General features: G+C 48.6%; 2 protein-coding genes across 6 annotated transcripts in view; one reads left to right on the forward strand and one right to left on the reverse strand.

Moving 5' to 3' along the window:
- Positions 1–505: 505 nt before the first annotated feature.
- Positions 506–20,023, reverse strand: SFXN2 (sideroflexin 2). Of its 4 annotated transcripts, XR_006739252.1 has the most exons (14): positions 19,930–20,023; positions 18,166–18,219; positions 11,168–11,353; positions 10,813–10,983; positions 9,771–9,869; positions 8,744–8,819; positions 8,357–8,442; positions 7,041–7,101; positions 6,238–6,304; positions 5,546–5,595; positions 5,159–5,208; positions 4,434–4,555; positions 2,623–2,670; positions 1,738–1,755 (listed from the first exon to the last, which is right to left on the reverse strand). XR_006739252.1 is itself a non-coding variant. In XM_045568497.1 (13 exons), the coding sequence occupies exons 3-13, from the start codon at positions 11,326–11,328 to the stop codon at positions 1,656–1,658; spliced, it is 969 nt and encodes a 322-aa protein (XP_045424453.1). In that variant the 5' UTR covers positions 11,329–11,346; positions 18,166–18,219; positions 19,930–20,023; the 3' UTR covers positions 506–1,655. The 4 variants fall into 4 exon arrangements, 3 of the variants coding, with proteins under 3 accessions (XP_045424453.1, XP_045424451.1, XP_045424452.1); XM_045568497.1 differs by lacking the exon at positions 4,434–4,555 and having other exon boundaries at positions 506–1,755; positions 11,168–11,346; XM_045568495.1 differs by lacking the exon at positions 4,434–4,555 and having other exon boundaries at positions 506–1,755.
- Positions 20,024–20,199: 176 nt separating this feature from the next.
- The window catches only part of ARL3 (ADP ribosylation factor like GTPase 3), a 33,797-nt gene continuing 31,503 nt past the window's right edge, over positions 20,200–22,493 (forward strand). Inside the window, exon 1 of one of the 2 annotated variants that reach the window (XM_045568498.1) lies at positions 20,200–20,393. In XM_045568498.1, coding sequence (XP_045424454.1) covers positions 20,391–20,393 — 3 coding nt within the window. In that variant the 5' untranslated portion in view covers positions 20,200–20,390. The remainder of the gene's footprint in view (positions 20,394–22,493) is intronic. The other variant, XM_045568500.1, reaches the window with a different exon arrangement.

Here is a 22,493-nt window from a genome sequence, read left to right on the forward strand (position 1 = left end):
AGGCCCTTCGCTTTGGAGCAGTTTCCTCCAGCATCCTCAGGCCCCACCCTAGACCTTCAGGATTAGAAATTCTAGGGATGGGCCCTATAATCTGTGTTTTAACAAGCCCCCCAGGGGATTTGGATACCAGTTCTTAAGAACCAGTGCTCCAGGGCAGGGTAAACTTTTTGTGTAAAAGGTCAGATGATAAACATTGCGTGCTACTTGTATATAGGGTCTCTGTCACACATAATCCTGTTTTTTCTTTTTTACAACTCGTTAAAAATGTAAAACCTTTCTTAGCTCCCAGGCACACAAAAACAAGTAGTAGGCGGATTTGGTCCCTTGAGCCATGGCTTGCCAACTCCTGCTCTAGGGCAGCAAACTCCCATTCTGAGAGGTCTCCCTGGAGCTTGGAGATTCTTCCCCTTTAATTAGGGAAATGAACAATGGCTTCCAGGCATCAGAAGTTCCCCTTACTGTTGTGATACCCTCTGACAGGCCAAGGCCAAAGTGAGACCAGATCCTGCTTTCCATCCAGGCTTTATTAACTTAGTTTGCAGACAAGTTTTTTGTGTGTTCTTTCAATTTATTCAGTTCACAGTGATATCTTTTGAACAGGGTCAGCAAATCCTACCAGACAAAACTGATATGCACATTGATCCCAGATAAGCCACAACAGTCCTCCAAGGAGCTTGAGAAATCACCTTGGGCAGCCAAGCTGGGGAACGGAAGTGGCTGCACTTTGCTGTGTGCCCTTTAAGGCTCTTTGGTCCTGCTTGATTTCCTCTCATAAGGGTCCAAATAAAACTTCCCTTTCCTATTCAGTACCCACCAATCTTTCTTTGGTGTTTAACCTAATGGGCTGAGGAAGGGAGGCAGCCAGGAAATGATACCCGTTAAAATGTGTGGTTAATGCCTACATACATCCTGTTCACTCACAGTTAGTGGATGTATCTTTTCAAACAACATAAGGCTTTGGGGAAGAGAAGTTCCATTGTTATAGAGAAGAAGATCCCAAGAATAGGTTCAGACATGATTTGAAGCACCAGGTAACTCTGCTGCCTTGCACAGTGTCCTCTTTTTAGCACTAACAACTCCTAGGAGTCTGACAAACTCCAGTTTAGCAGCACTCCCTGCGGAGCTGTCTGACCAGGGGACAATGAGGATGGAAAGGGTGGAGATGAGCCCCAAGGAGAAGACGGCTTTGCCCTTCTCTCCCTGAGGTGCTAGAAATGCATGGGTAAAAGGTCCATAGCTGGAGTGAGGAGAAAGGGAAGAAGGAGTAGTGGAAGGAGCTTCTCTTCATCCCCAAACCTGCCTGGAACCAGGATCCTAAAGGTTTCCTAATTTTTCAGATGATCTGCATGAGTGTCTCCCCCAGGTACCAGCAGCTTCTCCCTGAAAGGGCCTGAGCTTCTGGTCTCCAGTGGACAGGGGTTAAGGAAGAAGCAGAGAGAACACTTTGGTCTTTGCTCCCCTTTTTCATTTTTGTCCCCTGGAGTCCAGGAAACAAACCAGGTGCGCGGGTGGAAGCATGACGCATCCTCCCACCCCCAATCTACCCTGGCATTTAGGCCTTGTTGGCAAAGAAGAATGAAGGCACAGGTGTGCACAGCGGCCAAGGAGGAGCTGAGGAATATGGGTACAGACTGGTCCTTTCTGGGGTGGGGCATTTAGAGACCCTTATTGAAGTAGACATAAGGCAAAAGTTCTCCATATTTGGCCTTGATGGTGTCTTGGAGCTCTGGTTCCAGATAGGAAACTGACAATTCACTGCAAAGAGAGAAGAAGGGGCTTATAAGCATGCCACGTGGGACAAGCAGCAAATTACCCTCAGATACAGTCCAACCCAAATGCCACCTCCAAGCAGCTTTTCCTGACTTTTTCAGCTGGAATTATTACTGGTCTCTGTAGACCACAGTATGTTGCTTTTACTTCTCCTTGGGCCTGACTTCACTGTCCTGGGCTAGGATTCTTGGTTTAAACTTCTGTCTTCTCCACACTATTGTAAGCACAGTGCTTCAGACACAGAGATGTCTAGCAGATGACCACCGAACTAGTACTGAACTGGAGCACCAAGGAAGGGGAGACTGGCACCTTCTCCATGTATATTCAAGCTACATCTGTCTCCTGGGGCCAGTATCCCCTGTGTCCCTCCAGCCCCAATGTGTGTCCCGTCCCTTTTCCATCATCCCTTCTCCCTGTGCACCCCCCTTAGAACACATAAGGGAAGTGGAGATGTCCAAGTTGTCAACCCTCTGGCAAACATGAGCCAGAAGTACCTGTTCCCTTATTCAGTTTTAAAGACCGGGTCCAGCCAGGGGAGAACGTTCTCATAGCCCCACCAGCAGGGAAAGAAAGTCCTTTGTTGTTCCCTCACCTTCTCTCCAAGGCAGCCCTTGCTCCGCCAGGAGGGAGCAACCTCATTCCTGCTCCTGGCTTCTCCCACCCCTCAGAGATCTGTTTTGGTTTGCTGTTCACCCCAGGTTAGGAGGCCCAGAGTTTAGGCTGATGGGCACTTATCCTTCGACAAATGCTGCCTTCCTGCCCCCTCCCTCTCTCCGTCTGGACAGCAGGCAGGTCAGGGAGAGCGGTGGCAGGCTGTCCAATGAAACAAAGTGAGGAACAAATAGCTGATACCATCTCTGTGGGAAGAGCCCACATGCCACTGGCACCATGAAGATGAGGCTGCAAGAAAGGAGAAACCAAAGCATTAGGGGACGTCATCCCACTGGCCTGCTGACACCCCGTCCTCAAGAGAGGCTCCCCGCGGGAAGGGAGAGATCCCCATGCATCTGGCCTGCCTTCCCAGCCGGCCCACATCCTCTCCTTGGAGTGCCAGGGGACTCTTTCTGGCAGGGGGATAAAATCAGTCCCCTCACGCTCCTCACTCCCATCCCTGTCCCCACCATGTCATTCAAGCAGAGGAGGAAGACAAAGACGTGACAGGGAAGTGTGAGCAGCAGACGTAAAGCCCACAAGCACCGCCAGCCGTGGGGAGAGGAGGGAGTGGCGTGAGTTCCGAGGCCCGGCTCCTTCACTCAGTGAACACCTGGGCTGTCAGAGCACAGTGCAAGGCGGTTTCCCAAACTTCACGGTGCCCACAGGTGACTTCAGGGGCTTGTGAAAATACACATGCTGATTGAGTAGGTATGGGGAAGGGCTCCAGAGTCTTTACTTCTAACAGGTTCTCAGATGCTACTGCTGATGCTGGCCAGGACCAAGTTTGAGATGTAAGGTCTTACCGGATTTGGGAATCTACCAGACCTGGCTTGCTATCCCAGCTTTGCCACTTAACTAGCTGTGCAACCTTGAGCAAGTTACCTCTGAGCCAGCAGAGGGAGGACAACAGTGCTCACTTTGCAGGGCTACTGTGAGAATTAAATGAGATAAAATATGTAAAGCACCCAGCCCAAGGTAACTCACTTAGCAGAAGTTTGTACAGCATAATGTGTTAGACTGTTTAGGATTAAATCTCAGCTCCAGCGTTGCAGCATTCAATTATCAGCTATATACCCTTGGGCAAGCTTCCTTTTTTTTTTTTTTTTGAGACAGAATCTCACTCTATTGCCCGGACTAGAGTGCCTTGGCATCAGCCTAGCTCACAGCAACCTCAAACTCCTGGGCTAAGCAATCCTTCTGCCTCAGCCTCCCAAGTAGCTGGGACTACAGGCATGTGCCACCATGCCCGGCTAATTTTTTCTATATATATTTTGAGCTGTCCATATAATTTCTTCCTATTTTTAGTAGAAATGGGGTCTTGCTCTTGCTCAGGCTGGTCTCGAACTCCTGAGCTCAAACGATCCGCCCGCCTTGGCCTCCCAGAGTGCTAGGATTACAGGTATAAGCCACAGCACCCAGCCTGGGCAAGCTTCTTAATCTCTCTAAGCCTCACTTTCTTCATTTATAAAAAGAGATGATAGGGCCGGGCGCGGTGGCTGGTGGCTCACGCCTGTAATCCTAGCACTCTGGGAGGCCGAGGCGGGCGGATCGTTTGAGCTCAGGAGTTCGAGACCAGCCTGAGCAAGAGCGAGACCCCGTCTCTACTAAAAATAGGAAGAAATTATATGGACAGCTAAAAATACATATAGAAAAAATTAGCCGGGCATGGTGGTACATGCGTGTAGTCCTAGCTACTTGGGAGGCTGAGGCAGGAGGATTGCTTGAGCCCCAGAGTTTGAGGTTGCTGTGAGCTAGGCTGATGCCATGGCACTCTAGTCCGGGCAATAGAGTGAGACTCTGTCTCAAAAAAAAAAAAAAGAGATGATAATACTATATATACCTCTAGAGCTGAGAGAATTAACTGAAATTATAGACGTGCAGCATTAGCTCAGCAGGGACACACAGAAAACACCCAGTCAACGCAGGTGTTAGTGTTGCTGTCAATAGTCCTGTGACCTTGCAAGCACGATTAATGCTAGGACATGTCCGAGTCAATGGCAGGCACCTACAAATCACATGACGGGTGGCATTTCATCCTGTGGGAGGCTGGGACACTTGACAACCCCAGTCAAAGCTGTGTCTCCTTATTCTTGTCCCTTGTCTAAAACTGCTCCAGTCCCAGAGGGAGACCCTGGAACAGAAAGGCACCCAAGCACCTCACTTTCCACATGGACGTGTGCATAGGGCCCCACCACCCTGATGCCCTTAACAACAATGGGGTGAGAGCCCTCCAGATGGACCACAAGTATTCTGAGCTTTGCCACTTTTAAAGTCAGGTAAAGGAAGGCCGGGCGCGGTGGCTCACGCCTGTAATCCTAGCACTCTGGGAGGCCGAGGCGGGTGGATCGCTCGAGGTCAGGAGTTCGAGACCAGCCTGAGCAAGGGCGAGACCCCGTCTCTACTAAAAATAGAAAGAAATTATCTGGCCAACTAAAAATATATATAGCAAAAAAAATTAGCCGGGCATGGTGGCACATGCCTGTAGTCCCAGCTACTCGGGAGGCTGAGGCAGTAGGATCGCTTAAGCCCAGGAGTGTGAGGTTGCTGTGAGCTAGGCTGACGCCACGGCACTCACTCTAGCCTGGGCAACAAAGTGAGACTCTGTCTCAAAAAAAAAAAAAAATAAATAAAGTCAGGTAAAGGAGTACATGTTCTCCAACATGAGCTAGACAAGAAGACAGATCTTGGGTTCCCCAGCCCCCAAGAACCCAAACCATCAAAACATAATACTCACAAGCACCCAGACAGCATGACCTGCAGTGGGGCATGCAGGACCTTGATTTTCTGCACAAAAACAAAAGAGAGACCCACGTGGGACTTCTATACTTTAAGGTGAACCCCATGCTGCCCTGCCATAGATCGGCCAGCTAGAAGAACAGCAGGTGAGGATCCCCAGGCCTTGAAGGGGAGGAGAAGGGGCTTTCTCTTTGCTCTCTGCAAACCAGGTCAGGGGACTGGCTATGAGGTCTAAGCAGGAGGCCAGCAGGGACTGGTCTGGGCTCCACCTGAGTGAGACGGTGGTGTGGCACTTAGAGGGAAGGATGGAAGTTACGGAGTCCCCAGGCACAGGTGTGGATGGGGCACTCCGTGCAGGAAAGATGCCAAAGGAAATCCTACCTACCTGCATGAAGCACAGCTTCTCCAGCCTTTCCATGATGACTGGCAGCAAGACTGGAAGAGACCAGGGAAGAAGCTGAGGAAGGGCTGAAGACTCTCCCCAGGACTCCTTCTGAAGTCAGATCAGCGACTGAGTGATTTCCCCTCCTTCCCCGGAAGCTCCATGTGGGAGAACAGAAGACCTACGTAGTAGGCACGGCCACCCCCAGCCCCTCTCCCCCAAGTCCCAGCAGGACCATGCTTCCCAAACTCCTCAACCTGCGCATCTGCTGTAACAGAACATGTGCTGCTAGGCTCAAAGCATCCTTCTCAAAACTCAAAAATATCTTTGAAGGCTCATGCGAGCAAATTTTGTACCCTATTCTGCAATATGTCTTTGCTGGAAGCAAACCAGGGCCAGGAACTTATTTTCTCTACCACTGTCCCCTAGCACCCTGCACTGTGTCCTGCACATTAAGTGACATTGCTTAACAAGTATTAGTTAAATGAACATAACTTTCTCCTCCAAATCTCTGATTAATCCATGTTCTAAGGACATAGTGTGGTTCTCCCAGGCTCGAAGCATTCAAGCAAAGCAGTTTGAGAAGCATGGCTGTAGAGGCTGGGGACCCACCTCCCACCCGAAAGCTGAGTGTGGCTGAGGCCTCCACCCCGTGTTCCAGGATCCCCCAGGACAGGAGGGCCTCCCCATCTTACTCATGACAGGAGCTGCCATGGTGATTCGAGAAATAACCACTTGGGTGATGCCTATGGCAGCAGCTCTCTGAGGGCAGAAAAAAGTTAAGTTGTAGAGAATGACTTATCCAGTGTACATGGGCTGTTCTGGAGGACTGGGTCAGGGTCATGGCCAGGTCTGAGATGGTAATAGGGAAGGGATGAACCTGCCAGGGGCTCAGTGGCCTCACCTGACCCTCTCCCACCCAGTTAGGCTTTTATAGCCTCAGAACCAGAACTGATGGAGAGGGGACATAAATGGCCTACTCTACACAGAGAAACATAGGGAAACATTGGCCGGGCGCGGTGGCTCACGCCTATAATCCTAGCCCTCTGGGAGGCCGAGGCGGGTGGATTGCTCGAGGTCAGGAGTTCGAGACCAGCCTGAGCGAGACCCCTCTATTTCTCTACTAGAAATAGAAATAAATTATCTGGACAACTAAAAAAATATATAGAAAAAATTAGTTGGGCATGGTGGCGCATGCCTGTAGTCCCAGGTACTCGGGAGGCTGAGGGAGTGGGATTGCTTAAGCCCAGGAGTTTGAGGTTGCTGTGAGCTAGGCTGACGCCACGGCACTCACTCTAGCCCAGGCCAACAAAGTGAGACTCTGTCTCAAAAAAAAAAAAAAAAAAAATAGGGAAACATTGACAGGGAACGAAGATGGAGTGAGGGAGAAGGCTTCTCAGTCCTACAGTGGTGCCCAGGCCTGCTCTGATCACTAAGCAGGGGACAGGGTCTGAGAGGGAATTCCCTTCTCCCACCCCAAAGGGAGGCCTCTGCTCACCCGGGAGTGACCAATCTCATTGTGATTCCTGTCCTTCACGCAGATGCCGTGGATGAGTTCCCTAAACATAGACAGGAGTTGCTGGACTTAGGACAGGGGTGCTGGAAGCATGCCAGCCATGTGACACACCAGGGGACCAAGGCCAGGGCACTTAAGCTCTAGGAAGCCACCTCTTTCTGTACTCCAGTGAATGACATCTCAGGAGTGCTCTAGGGCAGCAGATGAGAGAGGTGGCCATAGGCCCAGACTGCCTAAGTTGACTCCTGAAACTGCAGGGTATGTGTGTGACCTTAAGCACAGTCCTTAACCCTTCCAAAGCCTCAGTTTTCCTCATCTGCAAAATGGGGGTAATCCTGGAGCCACCTCCTAGGGCCTGGTGAGGATTAAAGGAGATAATGCCTGCAGAGTGCTTAGTCCAGCACCTGACAGAGAGTGACTGCTCCACAGACAGCAGCTACTCTGGCCATTCTCCTCAGGCCAGTTCCTGGCAGCACTCAGCCCCACACCCAGTGGGTGGCTGGTCTCATTCATCTGTTGGGAAAGAGCCACTGGATCGGGGAAGGAAAGAGGACAGGAGTGATGTGTATGCAGCACGCATGGCTATTCTGGCAGTGCTCTTCCTACAAAGTGTCTTGTGGTAAGTTTCCATTTACTAGTAGTCCCAAGAAAATGCGGCTTGTAAATATCGATGATGATGACAATGGTAGCAACAAAGCCAACATTTATGTAGCATTTGTTACGTTCCAGGTGCTGTCTTGAGTGCTTTACGTATATTACATCATTAAAACCTCGTACCGGACGAACACCTATGCTTTCTCTGGGCAAGAATCAAAAACTGGGAGACACAGTGAGTTCTCCTTTACCTTGTCTGCTGAAAAGCTTAGAGCTGTGTGCCTGGAAAAAACTCCTCTGGCTTCTTTCAAAGCTTGTGGGCTCTGCTCTATCTTTACACTCCTCACTCTGCTACGTTCCATTCTATAAGCCGTCCCCAGGGCTTTGGGAGTGGGCAGAGTTCACAACTTTGTTTCAGTTGAAAGGACATGATCCAGTCTAAACCCCACAGGTCCACCCTGTCCTCCCACACCACGCAGGAAGGGACTCCCGCCAGGCTCAACGCACTCACTAAACCTGTCACCTGCCACTCCCAGGGCCACCACTCCAGGAGCAGCCAATCCTCAGGGACCCTTCCAAGGCTCAGCCCAGGAGCCCTCCCCACACCCACCTCAGTCCCCCGAAGCCACCAACTGCCTTGGTTTCTTGCCTTTTCCCTGCTGACCTTGTGGTTTCTAGGGAGAAAAAGGGCTCCCTGTACTCACTGCTGTCGCATCATCGGGATGTTGACACAGTTAGCTGCAGCCACGGCAGCAAAGGGCACCCAGCGGCCCACCAAGGGTGGCGCTCTCTGTGGGGGGAAGGGAACAATGGGAGTTGTTGGGCTCACTGGAAGATGGGAGTGGAGGGGGCTGAAGGGCTATAAAACAAGAAAGAAAATGAGCCCCTGCTACTGCCACACATCCAGACACCCTGTCTGGGAACTCCAAACTCCCTCAAAGGCCCGAGACAGACCAGGCTAGGGCAGCCCTGCAGTAGTTCTCATTACTAAGGCTGGGCTCTGGCCCCGACCCAGCCTGGGGAGGGAGGTTTTTCCTAGGACTCTGCTGCCCCCAAGTGGCCACCACGCCCACAGCAGCCCCAAGCCATACCTTTGTCAACATGTTCATGCCCACAGCAGTGGCCACGGCAGTGGTTGTGGCTGTGAAGTAGGAAAGGGCCATCTGCCTAGTGGAGGAGAGAGATGCTTGGGGGTGGGCAGCGCTGCTGGCGGAGGGCAAGACTATGGACTCGGGAGAGAAGGTCTGGTGATGAGGCTGCACGCCTGAAAACCTCACATGGCCTGTCCCCACCCTTACCTTGCAACCCTCTCCCCCTCACTCACAGCGCCCCAACCCCCTTCTACAAGCGCTTTAAACTCGCCAAACTCCTTCCTGCCTCAGGGCCTCTGCACACTGCTGCTCCCTACTGGGGAATTCTTCCCTGGGCTCTTGCATGGTTGAATCCTCATCCTTCAGAACTCAGCTGAAATGTCATCTCAACAGAAGGGACTCCCCTGGCTGGCCTAACTACGCAGACACCCCCTGCTGTTTTCTTCCTTGTCACCCTTTATATGTCCTCAGTGGCAGCAGTCACAACTTGAGATTATTGTGCTTGTTCTTTTAAAAGACCTTAAACTGGCTGGGTGTGGTGGCTCACACCTGTAATCCCAGCACTTTGGGAGGCTAAAGCAGGAGGATTGCTTGAGTTGCCAGGAGCTTGAGACTAGCCTGGGCAATGTAGTGAGACCCCATTTCTACAAAAAAATAGAAAAAATTAGCCGGGCGTGGTGGCGCATGCCTGTAGTCCCAGCTACTCAGGAGGCTGAAACAGGAGGATCACTTGAGCCCAGAAGTTTGAGATTGCAGTGAGCTATGATGATGCCATTGCAATCCAGCATGGGCAACAGTGTGAGACCCTGCCTCAAACAAAACAAAACAAAACAAAACAAAAACCTTAAACTCCACCAGAACAGGGACCATGAATGTCTTACTCAACAAGGTATCCCCAGCACCTAAAACTGTACACATCCCAGTACATGATACATACTGAAGAAATATTTGCAGAATGAATGAATGAGCAAATAGAACAGCTGTTGCCAGGGAGATAAGAGGACAGCCCGGGGCTCAGGCCTCCTACCTGACTGACGTGGGGAAGGCTGCGTTCCTGTTGGTGTAGTTGACTAAGGCATTGAAGGACTGGTTCACCCACTGCCAGAAGATCACCGCCGGCATCGTCCTACCAGTAAGGGAGGCCAGGAAAGGCAAAGAGTAGGGCGGAAGGGAGGGCTTGGGGTACACCAGTGAGACCACATGATCTGCGGTTCCCTAAACTGTTCCTGTGCTGCTTTGTGTACCTGGGCTTTTGCACACGCTAGCCCTTCTGCCTGGAATATCCCCCACCCCCCTTCCGTACATGGCCAAGTCCTGCTCTGTTGAGACATCACTTCCCCCTTGGAAACTTCCCGACCCTTCCCTGGCCCTTCGTGAGACAGTCATTTCACCCTCCCTGTTCCCACAACCCCATGCTCTTCCCCCAACCTACCACTTACCAAGCTGTATGGTAACTGTTTACACTTCTTGGTCTCCTGAACAAAACTAGGAGCTCCTTTAGGGGAGGTACTAAAGTTTTAATATTCCCAAAACCTGGCCCAAAGCCTTGCTCAATGACTGAACAAATGAATGCACGGGTCGGGAGGGGGAGGAGGAGGTGGGGCAAGGAGGGAGGAAGGTGGAGGAAGAGTCACACATCCAGCAGCTACAAAGTACATTCTCTCCCCAACCAAACCCAGAGAAAGGGTCTTCCTATTTTTTTATTTGGATGTTACATTATAAAAATAAATTAAATTCATTGTGGAATATGTACTTTTTAAAGAGATAGCTTATTTGTTGCGAGTTCTACAGAGGACTGCCTCAGTTAAAATCCAGGCACCCACATTCCCTGACTGTGTGAACTTGGACAAGTTACTTAGCCTCTCCAGAATTCTAGTTCTTCATCTGTAAAGTAGGAATGATAATGGCACCTAGGTGCAGGGCTGTTGAGAGGGTTAAATGAGGCAATACAACCAAAGAACTTAGCACAGTGCCAGTACCTGGTAAGTGATCAAAAGAGAGGACTATTATGGCTCCCTGCTAGCAGATCCAGCAGCTGCCCCTCCCACTGCCTTGCTGTCGGGTCCCACCTGTAGAACTGGAGCATGAAGCCTGTGATGATCATGCCGCCAGGGACCTGGAAGGACATACGCCCGATGACATTCATCTTCTCCCCAGTGTCAGGGTGGAAGGCTGAGTCATACAGCTTCTTGGCATACAGTAGCTGTTCCACTTGGGTGCCTGGGGGCAGGACCCCCATCCTGTCACCCAAGGACAACAGGCAGTTACCACCCAGCCTGGCAGATGCCTCCCAGTCCCCTGCTCTCATTTCTCCTTCTCTCCTGAGATTTCTGCCCATTGCTTCACCTTCAATTTCCACCTCCTCCCTCGAGGACCCCATCAATGTCACCCTACTGCCTTCAGCCCCTTCCCTTAACCACTTACCTGCTCTTCTCCACCATCACCTTGGCCCAGTCCAGCTTCTGCTCTGGTACAAACACGGTGCGGGGGTCCGTGACATTGAAGAAGTGTTTCACTCGCCCCAGGAAAGTGCCCTGGTCCCAACGGGGGGCATCGATGTCAAAACTAGACAGGTTGGCCTCCATCTTTGCTCACGTACACAACTGTGGACTTAAGGGACAGAGGAAGAATGAGGATTGTCCCCCAAATCAAAGCCTGCCCCAGAAGCCCTGAGCACATCCCACTGTTGCGGACTGCCTGCTTTTACCAACAACTGGGCACCATCTGACTCGGCTGGGGAGAGCCCCGGAGAGTGGTCACCAGACTGAGCAATTGGGCACCAACATGTATGTCCTGCAGGCCTGCTGGTGGCCAGCCCTGTGCTTTACTACACGGCAGGAGAGACTAGAAAAAGGGATAGTACAGTGCCTGTCCTTGGGGATCCCCGAATCTGACTGGGGAACAAGAGCCTACCCATGAAATAATATATCATACCCCCTGGTGCTTTGGGCAGGGAGGTGGGAAAAGTAGCCATTCTGAAAAAATACCCAGAGCCCTCTCTTCTTCTTCTTCTTTTTAAATTTTTATTTTTTAAAAATGGAGTCTAGCTATGTTGCCTAGGCTGGAGTACAGTGGCTCTTCCTAGGCTCAATCATAGCACACAGCAGCCTCGAACTCCTGGGCTGAAGCAATCCTCCCTTCTCAGCCTGGCAAGGAGGTGGGACTACGGGCCTGCACCATGGCGCCCAGCCCCGCTGTTCTTAACAAGGCCTGCCCTCAAAGGAAACTATTTTACCTGAGCCTATCCAGTTTGGGGGAGAGGAACTCCAGCCCCCTCTTGCCTTCCTGCCTCACCTGAAGTGGGGGAGTGGAGGCTGAGAAGCACTTGTGAAGGTCAAGGGCACAGGCTCACTAGAAGACTAAGACCTCATCATAGGACTGTGGCATGCTTCCCCTCCCCCATCTACCACTGCATCAGGAGGGCTGCTGTGTAACCACAACGGATTACAACAGCAAAAACTGCAAGGCTCACACCTTATATAAGAAGTCTCTAGAAGCCCAAAGATGACAGAGTAGACAAAAACAAGGATACCAGATGAAATTTGGCCTTTGACACCTGTAGCTACAGCAAACAGTAAACATAGCCTAACTCCTAGCCAAATAAACATAAAACCTCACACCTCAGTTCCTTTCACCAGCCAGGTCCCTCATGTCTGGATTTCAATAAAAATTATAAGGCATACAGAAAAGTACGAAACACAGTTTGAAGAAACAGACCAAGCATCAGAACCAGATTCAGATACAACAGAGATTCTGGACTTATCGGACCAGGAATTTAAAATAACTATGATTAATACGCTAAGGAATCTCAAGGAAAAGTGGACAACATACAAGAACAGATGGATAAGTAAGCAGAGAGATGGAAACTCTTAAGAAAGAATCAAAAGGAAACTTTAGACATCAAATTACAGAGATGAAGAAAGCCACTGATAGACTCCACAGTAGGCCAGACATGGCCAAGGAAATCAGCGAGCTTGAACATGTGTCAGCAGAAACCTCCCAAATGGAAATGTAAAGCAGAAAAAAGAATAAAAAACCAGAACAGAATATCCAAGAACTGTGGGACAACTATAAAAGGTACAATATACGTGTTAATAGAAATACCAGAAGGAGAAGAGAGAAAAGAACACAAAAAATATTTGAAGTAATGATGATTGAGAATTTTCCAAAATTAATGACAGAAACCAAAACATAGATCCAGTCTGCTCAGAGAACACCAAGCAGGATAACTACCAAACACCCTACACCTAGGTGTATCATATTCAAACTGTAGAAAATCAGTGACAAACAAAATAAGGAAAAGTAGCCAGAGGAGGAAACGAAACCTTACCTACAGAGAGGCAAGGGTAAAAACGACATCAGATTTCTCTTCAGAAACCCGGCAAGCAAGAAGAGAGTAGAGTGAAATATTAAAGGTGTTAAAGAAGAAAAACTCAACCTAGAATTCTGTATCCAGTGAAATTATCTTTCAAAAGTGAAGAAGCTATAAAGACTTCTTGGACAAACGAAATTGAGGGAATTTGTTGCCAGTAGACCTGATCTGAAAGATGTTAAAAGAAGTTCGAGAGAAAATTATATAGGTTATGAACTCAGACCCACACAGAGTGTCAGAGAAGGAATAAATGAACTAAATGAAGGAATAAATAAAATCTTTATTTTTCTCATTCTGAATTAACAGTTAGCAAATAGGTAACAGTTTGTTCAAAATGGTAACAGCAACAATGTATTCAGTGACTATAGCTTATGGATAAGTAAAATGCATGACCCCAATAATATCAAGGATGGCAGGAAGGAATTGGGAACATACTACTTTAAGGTACTTGTGCTACCCATGAAGTGGTATAGTGTTATTTGAAAGTGGACTTGGATTAGGTGTTTTTTTTTTTTTTTTTTGAGACAGAGTCTCACTTTGTTGCCCGGGCTAGAGTGAGTGCCGTGGCATCAGCCTAGCTCACAGCAACCTCAGACTCCTGGGCTTAAGCGATCCTACTGCCTCAGCCTCCCGAGTAGCTGGGACTACAGGCATGAGCCACCATGCCCGGCTAATTTTTTTTTTTTGTATATATATTTTTAGTTGGCCAGATAATTTCTTTCTATTTTTAGTAGAGACGGGGTCTCGCTCTTGCTCAGGCTGGTCTCGAACTCCTGACCTCGAGCGATCCACCCGCCTCGGCCTCCCAGAGCTAGGATTACAGGCGTGAGCCACCGCGCCCGGCCTGGATTAGGTGTTAATGTATACTGCACACTCTAGGGCAACAAAATAAAAAAGTTTTCAAAAGCAGTATGATTGATATGCTAAGAGAGGTGAGAAAATACCAAGAAAGCTAAGGCTTTTGAAGTTTTGCCTGAAAATTTCAGGAAGTCATTAAAGGATTTTAAGAAGAAAAGTGACAAGATCAGATGTGTAGTTTAGAAGGGATGCTGAAGGCACCCGTGAGAATAAACAGGATGTGGCAGGACCTCACAGGATGCAGAGACCAGCTGGAAGGAACTCTAATAATCCAGGCAAAAAGGAGAGAGGCTCAAACGGACCCAGGTGCACTCAGAGGGGAGACCAAAAGGAGAGAACCTTGTAAACAAGAAGAATCTTAGGATCTGCTAAGCAATTGGGTATTAGAGGAATATTGTATCAGTCAGGGTTCAAGCAGAGAAGCAGAATCAGTAGATATATATTAATATATATATATCCTTTATATAATAAAAATATATGATATTGATAAATATATAAAAATTGATTTATTACAAGGAATTAGCTAATTGGCTTACATAATTGTGCAGGTGGCTAAGCAAGCCCGCAGTCAGCAGGGCAGGCAGCCAGAAACAGACCATCCTGGGGAGAGGAAAGGGAGAGTGACACGGGTTATGGCTCAGGGTCTCGGACATCGCAGTGCGGGGGTGCCCACCCCCGCTTTGAAGGGCTTCCATCTGATTAGGTCAGGCCACCTGGGATAATCTCCCTTTTGATTAACTTAAAGCCAACCAATTGAGGGCTTTAATGACATCTGCAAAATCCCTTCACGGCAGCAGCACCTAGAGTAGTGTGTGTCTGAAGAACTGGAAGAAGGTGTGCTAAGCTCCCACTATAACTAGACCCAGACCAGAGAGGGAGTGCAGGGAGCTTAGCTTAATCTAGCCAAGTTGACACGTCACAAATATCTAGAGTGACACCTGGAGTTTCTGACTTGGGCAACAAGGTACTGAGTCAGTGTAGAAAAATAGACTTCAAGGGAGAAAACAGTGAGCTTGATTTTCTGCGTGTTGAGTTTTAAGTGCCATGGGACTTGACTAATGCAATAGGCTGCTTCCGTCTTGGGTCATTTCCAGATGCCCTACCCGGTCCAAAAGCTCTTCCCTCGCCTCTTCACTAAGTAACACCTACTTGTCCTTTCATTTTCTTTAGGAATAATCTTCAGATTTACTTCTATACCTTCTATTGCTAGGCCATTTGTCTTTTTTCTGAAAAATATCATCTTAACTAACTTAAATAGTCACCTTTGAAGTCAGGGGGTGTGTTCATTTTGCTCTCCACTGTTGTCCCAGTGCCTAGTGCAAATAGTCAAGCACTTGGTGCATAAGAGCTCCAGCTCATCAGCAAGCGGATATTCAGGCTTGACAGAAAGCACAGAGGTCTGGGCTGGAAGGAAAAAGTTGAGTCAGCAGCACCGAGGTTTAAGATAAAGTTTTCCAGTGAGAATACACAGAATGGGAAAAGTAGAGAGCTCAGGACAAACCCTGAAAAACCACGACACTTAAGAAGTGAGCTGAGAAAAGGAAGCCCCGAGAGTTGGGAAAGCCCCGAGAGAGACAAGAGGTGCAAGGAACCATGGGGGAAGAGAGAGTGGTGGTCAATTTTCAGATTTTTTGTTAGGGTGGAAGAGGCTTCAGGAAGCTGACATGCTGGGGGTAAGTCATTTCCCAAGAGGAAGGAAGCAGGAGAGGAGCAGAGGCTGACATGGAGTATACCCAGCACCTGGCCTGCCCCTGATGCTACTACTAAAGTGGCAATCTCTGCAAGTCAGAAGGCAGGCAGCAGGCATCCGCTGCCCAAACTCTCGACTTCCCCCCTCCCACTCCACTTGGCTTCCTGCAGGCTGGTTCTAAGACCAAAGGTATTTCTCTCAGTCCAGAACTAGGAGTGGGAGGAAGGGAAGAGAGTTCACTTTCTTGGACTCTGCACTGGCCGGCAGATCACACGGTGCCTTGGCTTACCAAGCCCCAGGTTCACGCCTGCTGAACAGCTGAATGAGCAAAATGCTATGCCTCCCCGTCAACACACACGGCCAGACCTTCTCTAACATCTCTCTTCACCTTCAACTCACCATTGCAAAGCCCTCTGCCTCTCATAATGAAAGCACTTCTAACATGAAGGGGTAATCATTTGTTAAATTATGCAACAGGCTTTGCCTTCTTAACTGAGGTCAGGATAGAAACTGCACAGTCCCTGTCTTATATATATAAGGCATAAGGCCAAAAAAAAAAAAAATCTAAATTATCTTTCTGGAATATTTTCCACAACACCCACTGTCCCCCAATGGGCACAGTTCCTTGACTCTTTCAGGGCAAACTCAAGTCCTTCTGTTATGTATTCCCCCAGCACCCTGACCTTTGCAGCATGCTGGGCTTTTGTAATTGTCACCTTCTTGTCATTTACTGTTATTAGTATAAAATTTGCTTCCCCTGACAGACTGTAAGGCTCATGAGCATTGGGACATGTCTGTAATGTTCACTGCTACATCTCTCACATGCCCTCTAAAAATCTTACTGCCCGCTCGAAATGAATTCTGACTTATTCTTATATTCTCTTGGCATCAAGGATGTCATTCCTACCTGGTTGATCCAGCCCAGTTGCAAAAAAGAAAAAAAAAGGATGTCACTCCTTTTAAGTCAAACCCAGAAACTGCCTGGGTTACAGAAAAGCAGCCTTTCTTTCATGAAGCTGCAAATCATCTACCTTCCCTGTACTAAGTCATATCTAGTCTCTTAAGTTTTCTGCCACGGTTACTCTTCCTCCTCCTACACAAGCCACATCTAGTCTTCCCTAAAAAGGTCACTATCATGTCCAGGGAGGCCCAATTTCTGAAGGATTATGGTTCCACTACTAGGAACAAGGTAGGAAGTAGAACTCAGACAAGTGATTGGCTGATACCTCCTGCCATAGTTTGAATGTTTGACCCCTACAAACCTCACGTTGAAATTTGATCACCAATGTTGGAGGCAGGGCCTAATGGGAGGTGTCTGGGTGGTCGTGGACAGATCCCTCATGATTAGATTAATGCCCTTCCTGGTGCCGGGGGAATGAGTGAGTTCTTATTCTATTAGTTCTAGCAAGAGCTGGTTGTTAAAAAGAGCCTGGCACTTCCTCTCATGCCATGTGCTCTCTGCACTTGTCAGCTCCCCTTCACTTTATGCCACAAGTGGAAATAGCCTCAGGCCCTCAACAGATGTTCAGTCTTGAACCTTCCAGCCAGCAGAACCACGAGCTAAATAAACTTCTTTATAAATTACTCAGCCTCACATATTCCTTTATAGCAACACTAAACAGACTAAAACACCTCCCATCTAGGATTAGAGAATGTCACAGTTTAAAGGCATTTGGGATTCACGATCTCGGTTTACAGAAGAGGCAACTGAAGTCTAGAAAGGTTCACGTTGATTAGGCCAGAACAGTGAGCATCTGTGGCACACTTGGCCTTGCAGTAAGCACTTGTGGCACATATAAAGATGAACAATAAACAGATCCTCAAAGATCCAACAATAGCTAGGGCCTTACTTTCCTAAGGTTACAAGGCTTAGTCACCTAGACAGGGCCTCTAGCCACTATAGCCTACTTGTCATATCTTTAAAAAAAAAAAGAAAGAAGGAAAGAAAGGAGGAGGCTGGATGTGTTGGCTCATGCCAATAATCCTACCACTTAGGAAGGCCGAGGCAGGAGGATCACTTGAGCCCAGGAGTTTAAGACCAGCCTGAGTAATAATGAGACCCCCATCTCCCCATCTCTACAAAAAATAAAAATTAGCCGGGCATGGTAGCACATGCCTGTAGTATCAGCTATTTGGGAAGGTCGGGCAGGAGGATGGCTTGAGCCCAGGAGTTGGAGGCTGCAGTGAGCTATGATGATGGATGATGCCACTGCACTCTACCCCAGGCAACAAAGCAAGACCCTATCTCAAAAAAAAGCGGGGGTGGGGGGGAGCTAGAGAAAAGAAAAGAAAAAAAAAAATGAAATAGGCTACTACCTCCCCTGAAACAATGCTCATCCTTCCTAGACAGAGCTGATTTTCTCTGGCAAACAGTATCAGAGCTCACAGAACAGGCTTAAACCCATTCTGAGGTATCCTCTTACAAGAGGGGGAAGTGCCCAAGATTTTCCTATTTGTAGCTCTAGGTAGAGAGAAAAACAAAACATCATTGTTTGTACTCACATCAGAGGAAGATCAAGGCACCCAAAGACTCTAGAAGGTCAGACACAAAGACCCCTGAGAGAGGAGAGGATTATGGTTAAGGCTGCCTAGAGCAAGTTGGGGAATAATAATAACAGTTAAAGGAACAGACCCACACACATGCTTATGGACACTCATCTGACTCCAAGACAACCATGATGTTAGACACCAGACAACTTAGAAAGAGAAATCTGCCCTGCCTTTTTAGGTTTTAATTTTTTTTTTTTTCTTTGTAGAGATGGGGTCTTGCACTGTCTCCCAGGCTGGAGTGCAGTGGTATGATCATAGCTCACTGCAACCTCAAACTCCTAGGCTCAAGCCATCCTTCCACCTCAGCCTCCCAAAGTGCTGGGATTACAGGTGTGAGCCACTGCCCCTGTCCTGACCTGCTTTGCTTTTTCCACAAAAAAGCCAACAGTCTAAAGATGGGTGGATTATAGGAGTTCGAGCTCTAAACTAACTCCACTCCCTAGTTAAGATGCTGAACCAAGTTTTCTCTCCATGCATCTGAAGCAGGTATGCAAGTAGCAGATGTTTTAAAAATACTTTAGTTGAATGCATAAATAGTTAAGCACCATTCAGGACAAATCTGCTTACATTCCAGCATATTAACTAGACTGGAAAGACTGCTGATAGGAAAAGAAGCAAAGGCCAAAAACGTAGATGAAACTATTAATAATAGTTAACCGATGGCCAGCACAGTAGGCTGGGACGCTGAGGCAGGGGGATCACTTGAGGCCAGGAGTTCAACACCAGTCTGAGCAACATAGCAAGACACTTACAAAAAATAAAAATACTAGCCCAGTGTCATAGCACGGGCTGTATTCCCAGCTACCCTGGAGGCTGAGGCAGGAGGATCACTATGTACTTGTCATATGATTCACATAACGCTCACAAAAACCCAGTGAGGTAGGTAATAGGGACACAGGCATCTGCAAACTTCCAGGCTCACCTAGACTTTATCAGCTCTTAAAAGTTCTTAATTTACATCACAGATATAAACCTCTCTGTTCCTCCTACTTGAACAATAGTGTTACAAGCAACATTGTAAACAGTGTAAACAGCGTTTACAAGTCCTCAACTGTATAAGCAATTTCCAGGGGTTTTGAGAATGAAATAAAATCTTGGATGAAAAGCATTTCACTAGGAAGGCCAGAATTTCCACCAGGGCAGATTTTGTCCATTGCTGTGTAACCAGCGTCTAGAACACAGCCTGGCACGAATGTGCTAAACTCTTAACGTTTCTCTCCATGGGAAAGGGTGCGACGTAGCACTTCCCAGCCTACCCAGAACCCCGCTTGCTCTCCCTTGGCTGGAAATGCAGACCCATTTTTGCCTCGTCCAGTCCAATGTAGCTTAGCAAAACCTGGCCGATCCCAAAATGCCTTCCACCCCTGCTTTCAGCTCACCTCAGGGGTCAGGGCCAGCACTCGGGGACAGGCTGCTTCTTGCCCTCCGACAGATGGCCTCCCCACTTCGGGACCCCCCCATTCCCGACGCGACACAAAGCTATGGAGATGGGGGAGCAGTTCATAACGCCCCAGCCCCTCGGCCTGGCACTCGAAGGCAATGCGGGTCAGAGGGGAGGTGTCCATCGGCAGCCCCAGGGCACTCCTCGCGCCACGTGGCTTATGAAAGTGTAAGTCCAGCTGCAGCCCCACCTGGGCAGCCAGAACAGAAATCCTAGCTCCCTTCTGAAATGCGGGGATTGCAGGTAGAGGTGGCGAGGGTCGCAGGGCCCCTTACCTGGTCCTGGGAGGGAAACACCAAGACACCTGCCACTAGATGTAGCCCGCGTTGGAAGCCAGGCCTGGGTGCGCCAACCCGCCTGGACCTGGGAACCGCCTCCTTGTCCGCCCCCACGCCCCTCTGTCCCGACCAATCACAGGCCGGGGGGGCCCCCGCCAGCCACGTGAGAGAATTTTCACCAATCCCCTGGTCCGAGTTAGCGGCAGCCTCCTCCAGCCCCTCCCACAGCCCCAGCGGTCCGCCCGCGCAGTGGGCGGGCACTTTGGCGCGCTTGCGCACTTCGGGGAAAGCGGAGCTGGACCCCGCCCCATACCGCTGCTTTGCTTCTCCACTGTGCGAGCGAGGGACGTCGGGGGCGGCGCCGCAGCAGTTGCCCCTGGTAACGGGGGAGGCTGCAGCAGGAGCAGGAGGAGGAGGAGGAGGAGGAGGAGGAGGAGGGGGAGGGATTCGGCGGGAGGATGGTAAGTGTGGGGGCCCTGGCCCCTTTGGAGCTGGCCGATCGACCCCCTCCCGTCCCCAGGCCCAGGGCGAGGCACTGCGCTTAAAGCCAAGGAATGAGTGGGACGGAGCTCTGCCTGCTGCCTGGGTTCTGCACTGGTTTCGGGGGGCGACAGGGAACCCCGAGGGTGGGCCCTGGAGGGAGACCTGGGCCTGGAGAGAAAGGCGGGGCTTGCGACGAGTCCGAGGCTTGGGGAAAGGGCTGGCAGAGTGCGTGGCTGGCCCCACACGGATCCCGGGCTCCATCATTACTCCGAAGACAGGGATGAGGGCGGGTCCGAGGAGCTGTAGAGAGCGGCCTTCGCACGCAGGAGATTCCTGGGGAATCGGCCTCGCTGCGCTGCGGGAAAGTGGGGTCGGTCTAGGGCCCGACCAAGAAGCGAAGTGAAGAGCCCGCGCCAGTCTTTGAGGTCGCCCTGGCTGGTACCAGGGGAGTTGGTAGCTTAGTTCGCCTCTTCCTCGCGGTGTGCGGGTCCCCGGAGAGCCGGGGAGTAAGTCCCATTACACAAAGAGGTGCCTTTTGGAAGGGATGCCTGGTAGATTTCATGCCGTCTTAGTGTCTGCGTGGCGGGTGCGCTTCTGCGGTTCTGAGTTTTTTATTTGCTGAGAGTTTTGCAAGACCTGGTTGTTGGCGATGACCGATTTTCCGTTCAATACTTAATCCGTGTTGATGGAGGCAAATTAGCTGCCTCGTCCCTAGTATTTCCTTCGAAACCTTTTGCAACCTCATTTTGCGTGTGACCACACCAGGACCAAAGGTCTTAACCCCAGTTTAGGGTCTCCAAACTAAAAAGAATGGGAAATTAAAACTGGAGAGTGGGCATCAATTTGGGGCAAGCTTTAAGCTTTCCCAAATTGTAAATTATGGTTGTGACAGATTCGACCATTGACATTGTTCCTTGCTGATTTCTGTGCAGTTAGTTGGAGGGGGTTAAAATGGAATTGAGTAATTTTAGAGCTAGTCAAAGAAAAATTGATTTGAAGCATGTAGAACAGGTTGGTTGGGTTACCAACTGCAAAGAGCCCACAATCGAATATATAGTTACTGCCCCACCGCATCCCCTAGTCCCTTTCTGACTTTTAAAAATGTTGAACCACTTCTGTTGATTTCAGAAGAAAAAATTATTCAATTACCCCAAGAGGAAAAAAGATATATGTACTTTTGGTGAGATTATCCAGTGAGTAAATTTTGATAGGGGAAAAAAAACTCAATTGGTTTTACGTTGTTAGATTGTTAAAGAAGTAGGATTATTTGATCTGAAGTTGCCGGTCACATTCACACTTGCTACATGTGCAGTTTTTTTTAACCTCAGGCTAAACAGATTTTTACACGTGTTTCTTTTTCTTAATTGTTTATACATGAGCTGTTCATTTTAAGGCTAAGTTTTTCTCAACAAATGAATACAAACATAAATATTTATATGGAAAATAACTAGAATTGAAGTGAAAAAGGCATGCCAAACCAACAGAGAATGAGATTTGTCATTATAGATGAGAAACGCATGAGAGTTGGCTAACTTTTCCCAGTTTGTTTATCAATTAAGTGGACTGTGTAATTTCATGATTGTTTAATTTATAATTACAGGGCACAATAAATTAACCACTGCTCATGTTTCCAGGTGCAAATTGGCACTGTATACAACAAATTGACAGTGTACATACAACACTATTGTATACAATTGCTGTATTCACTGATCAAAACAGATTTTGTTTTTCTTTTTTTCCTTAAATGAACAATAAGAAATTAGGAAAAATTATTCTGGATTCTTTATCAAGTTTCCCAAATATCATTTTTTTTCCTATCTCCAAAAGTGCAGCTATTCTTAGAACTGGAAATGGAACACTGAATTTAAACGGTCAGTGGTATGATTAAGTGTGTCACATCTGATATCTCATGAGTCCCCATGGGTAACTGTACAACTGAAGAGTGAACCCCAAGCTTTTTTGTTTTTTGTGTTAAACTTCAGCTATGACTAATACATTTTTTAAAAATTTGAGTAAGTGCAAAAAAAACCCATTGTGGATTTCACTGAACATTTAGGGTCTAGGGTCAGCTGTTTTAC

Source organism: Lemur catta, chromosome 14 (assembly GCF_020740605.2).
Source record: "Lemur catta isolate mLemCat1 chromosome 14, mLemCat1.pri, whole genome shotgun sequence".
NCBI lineage: Eukaryota > Metazoa > Chordata > Mammalia > Primates > Lemuridae > Lemur > Lemur catta.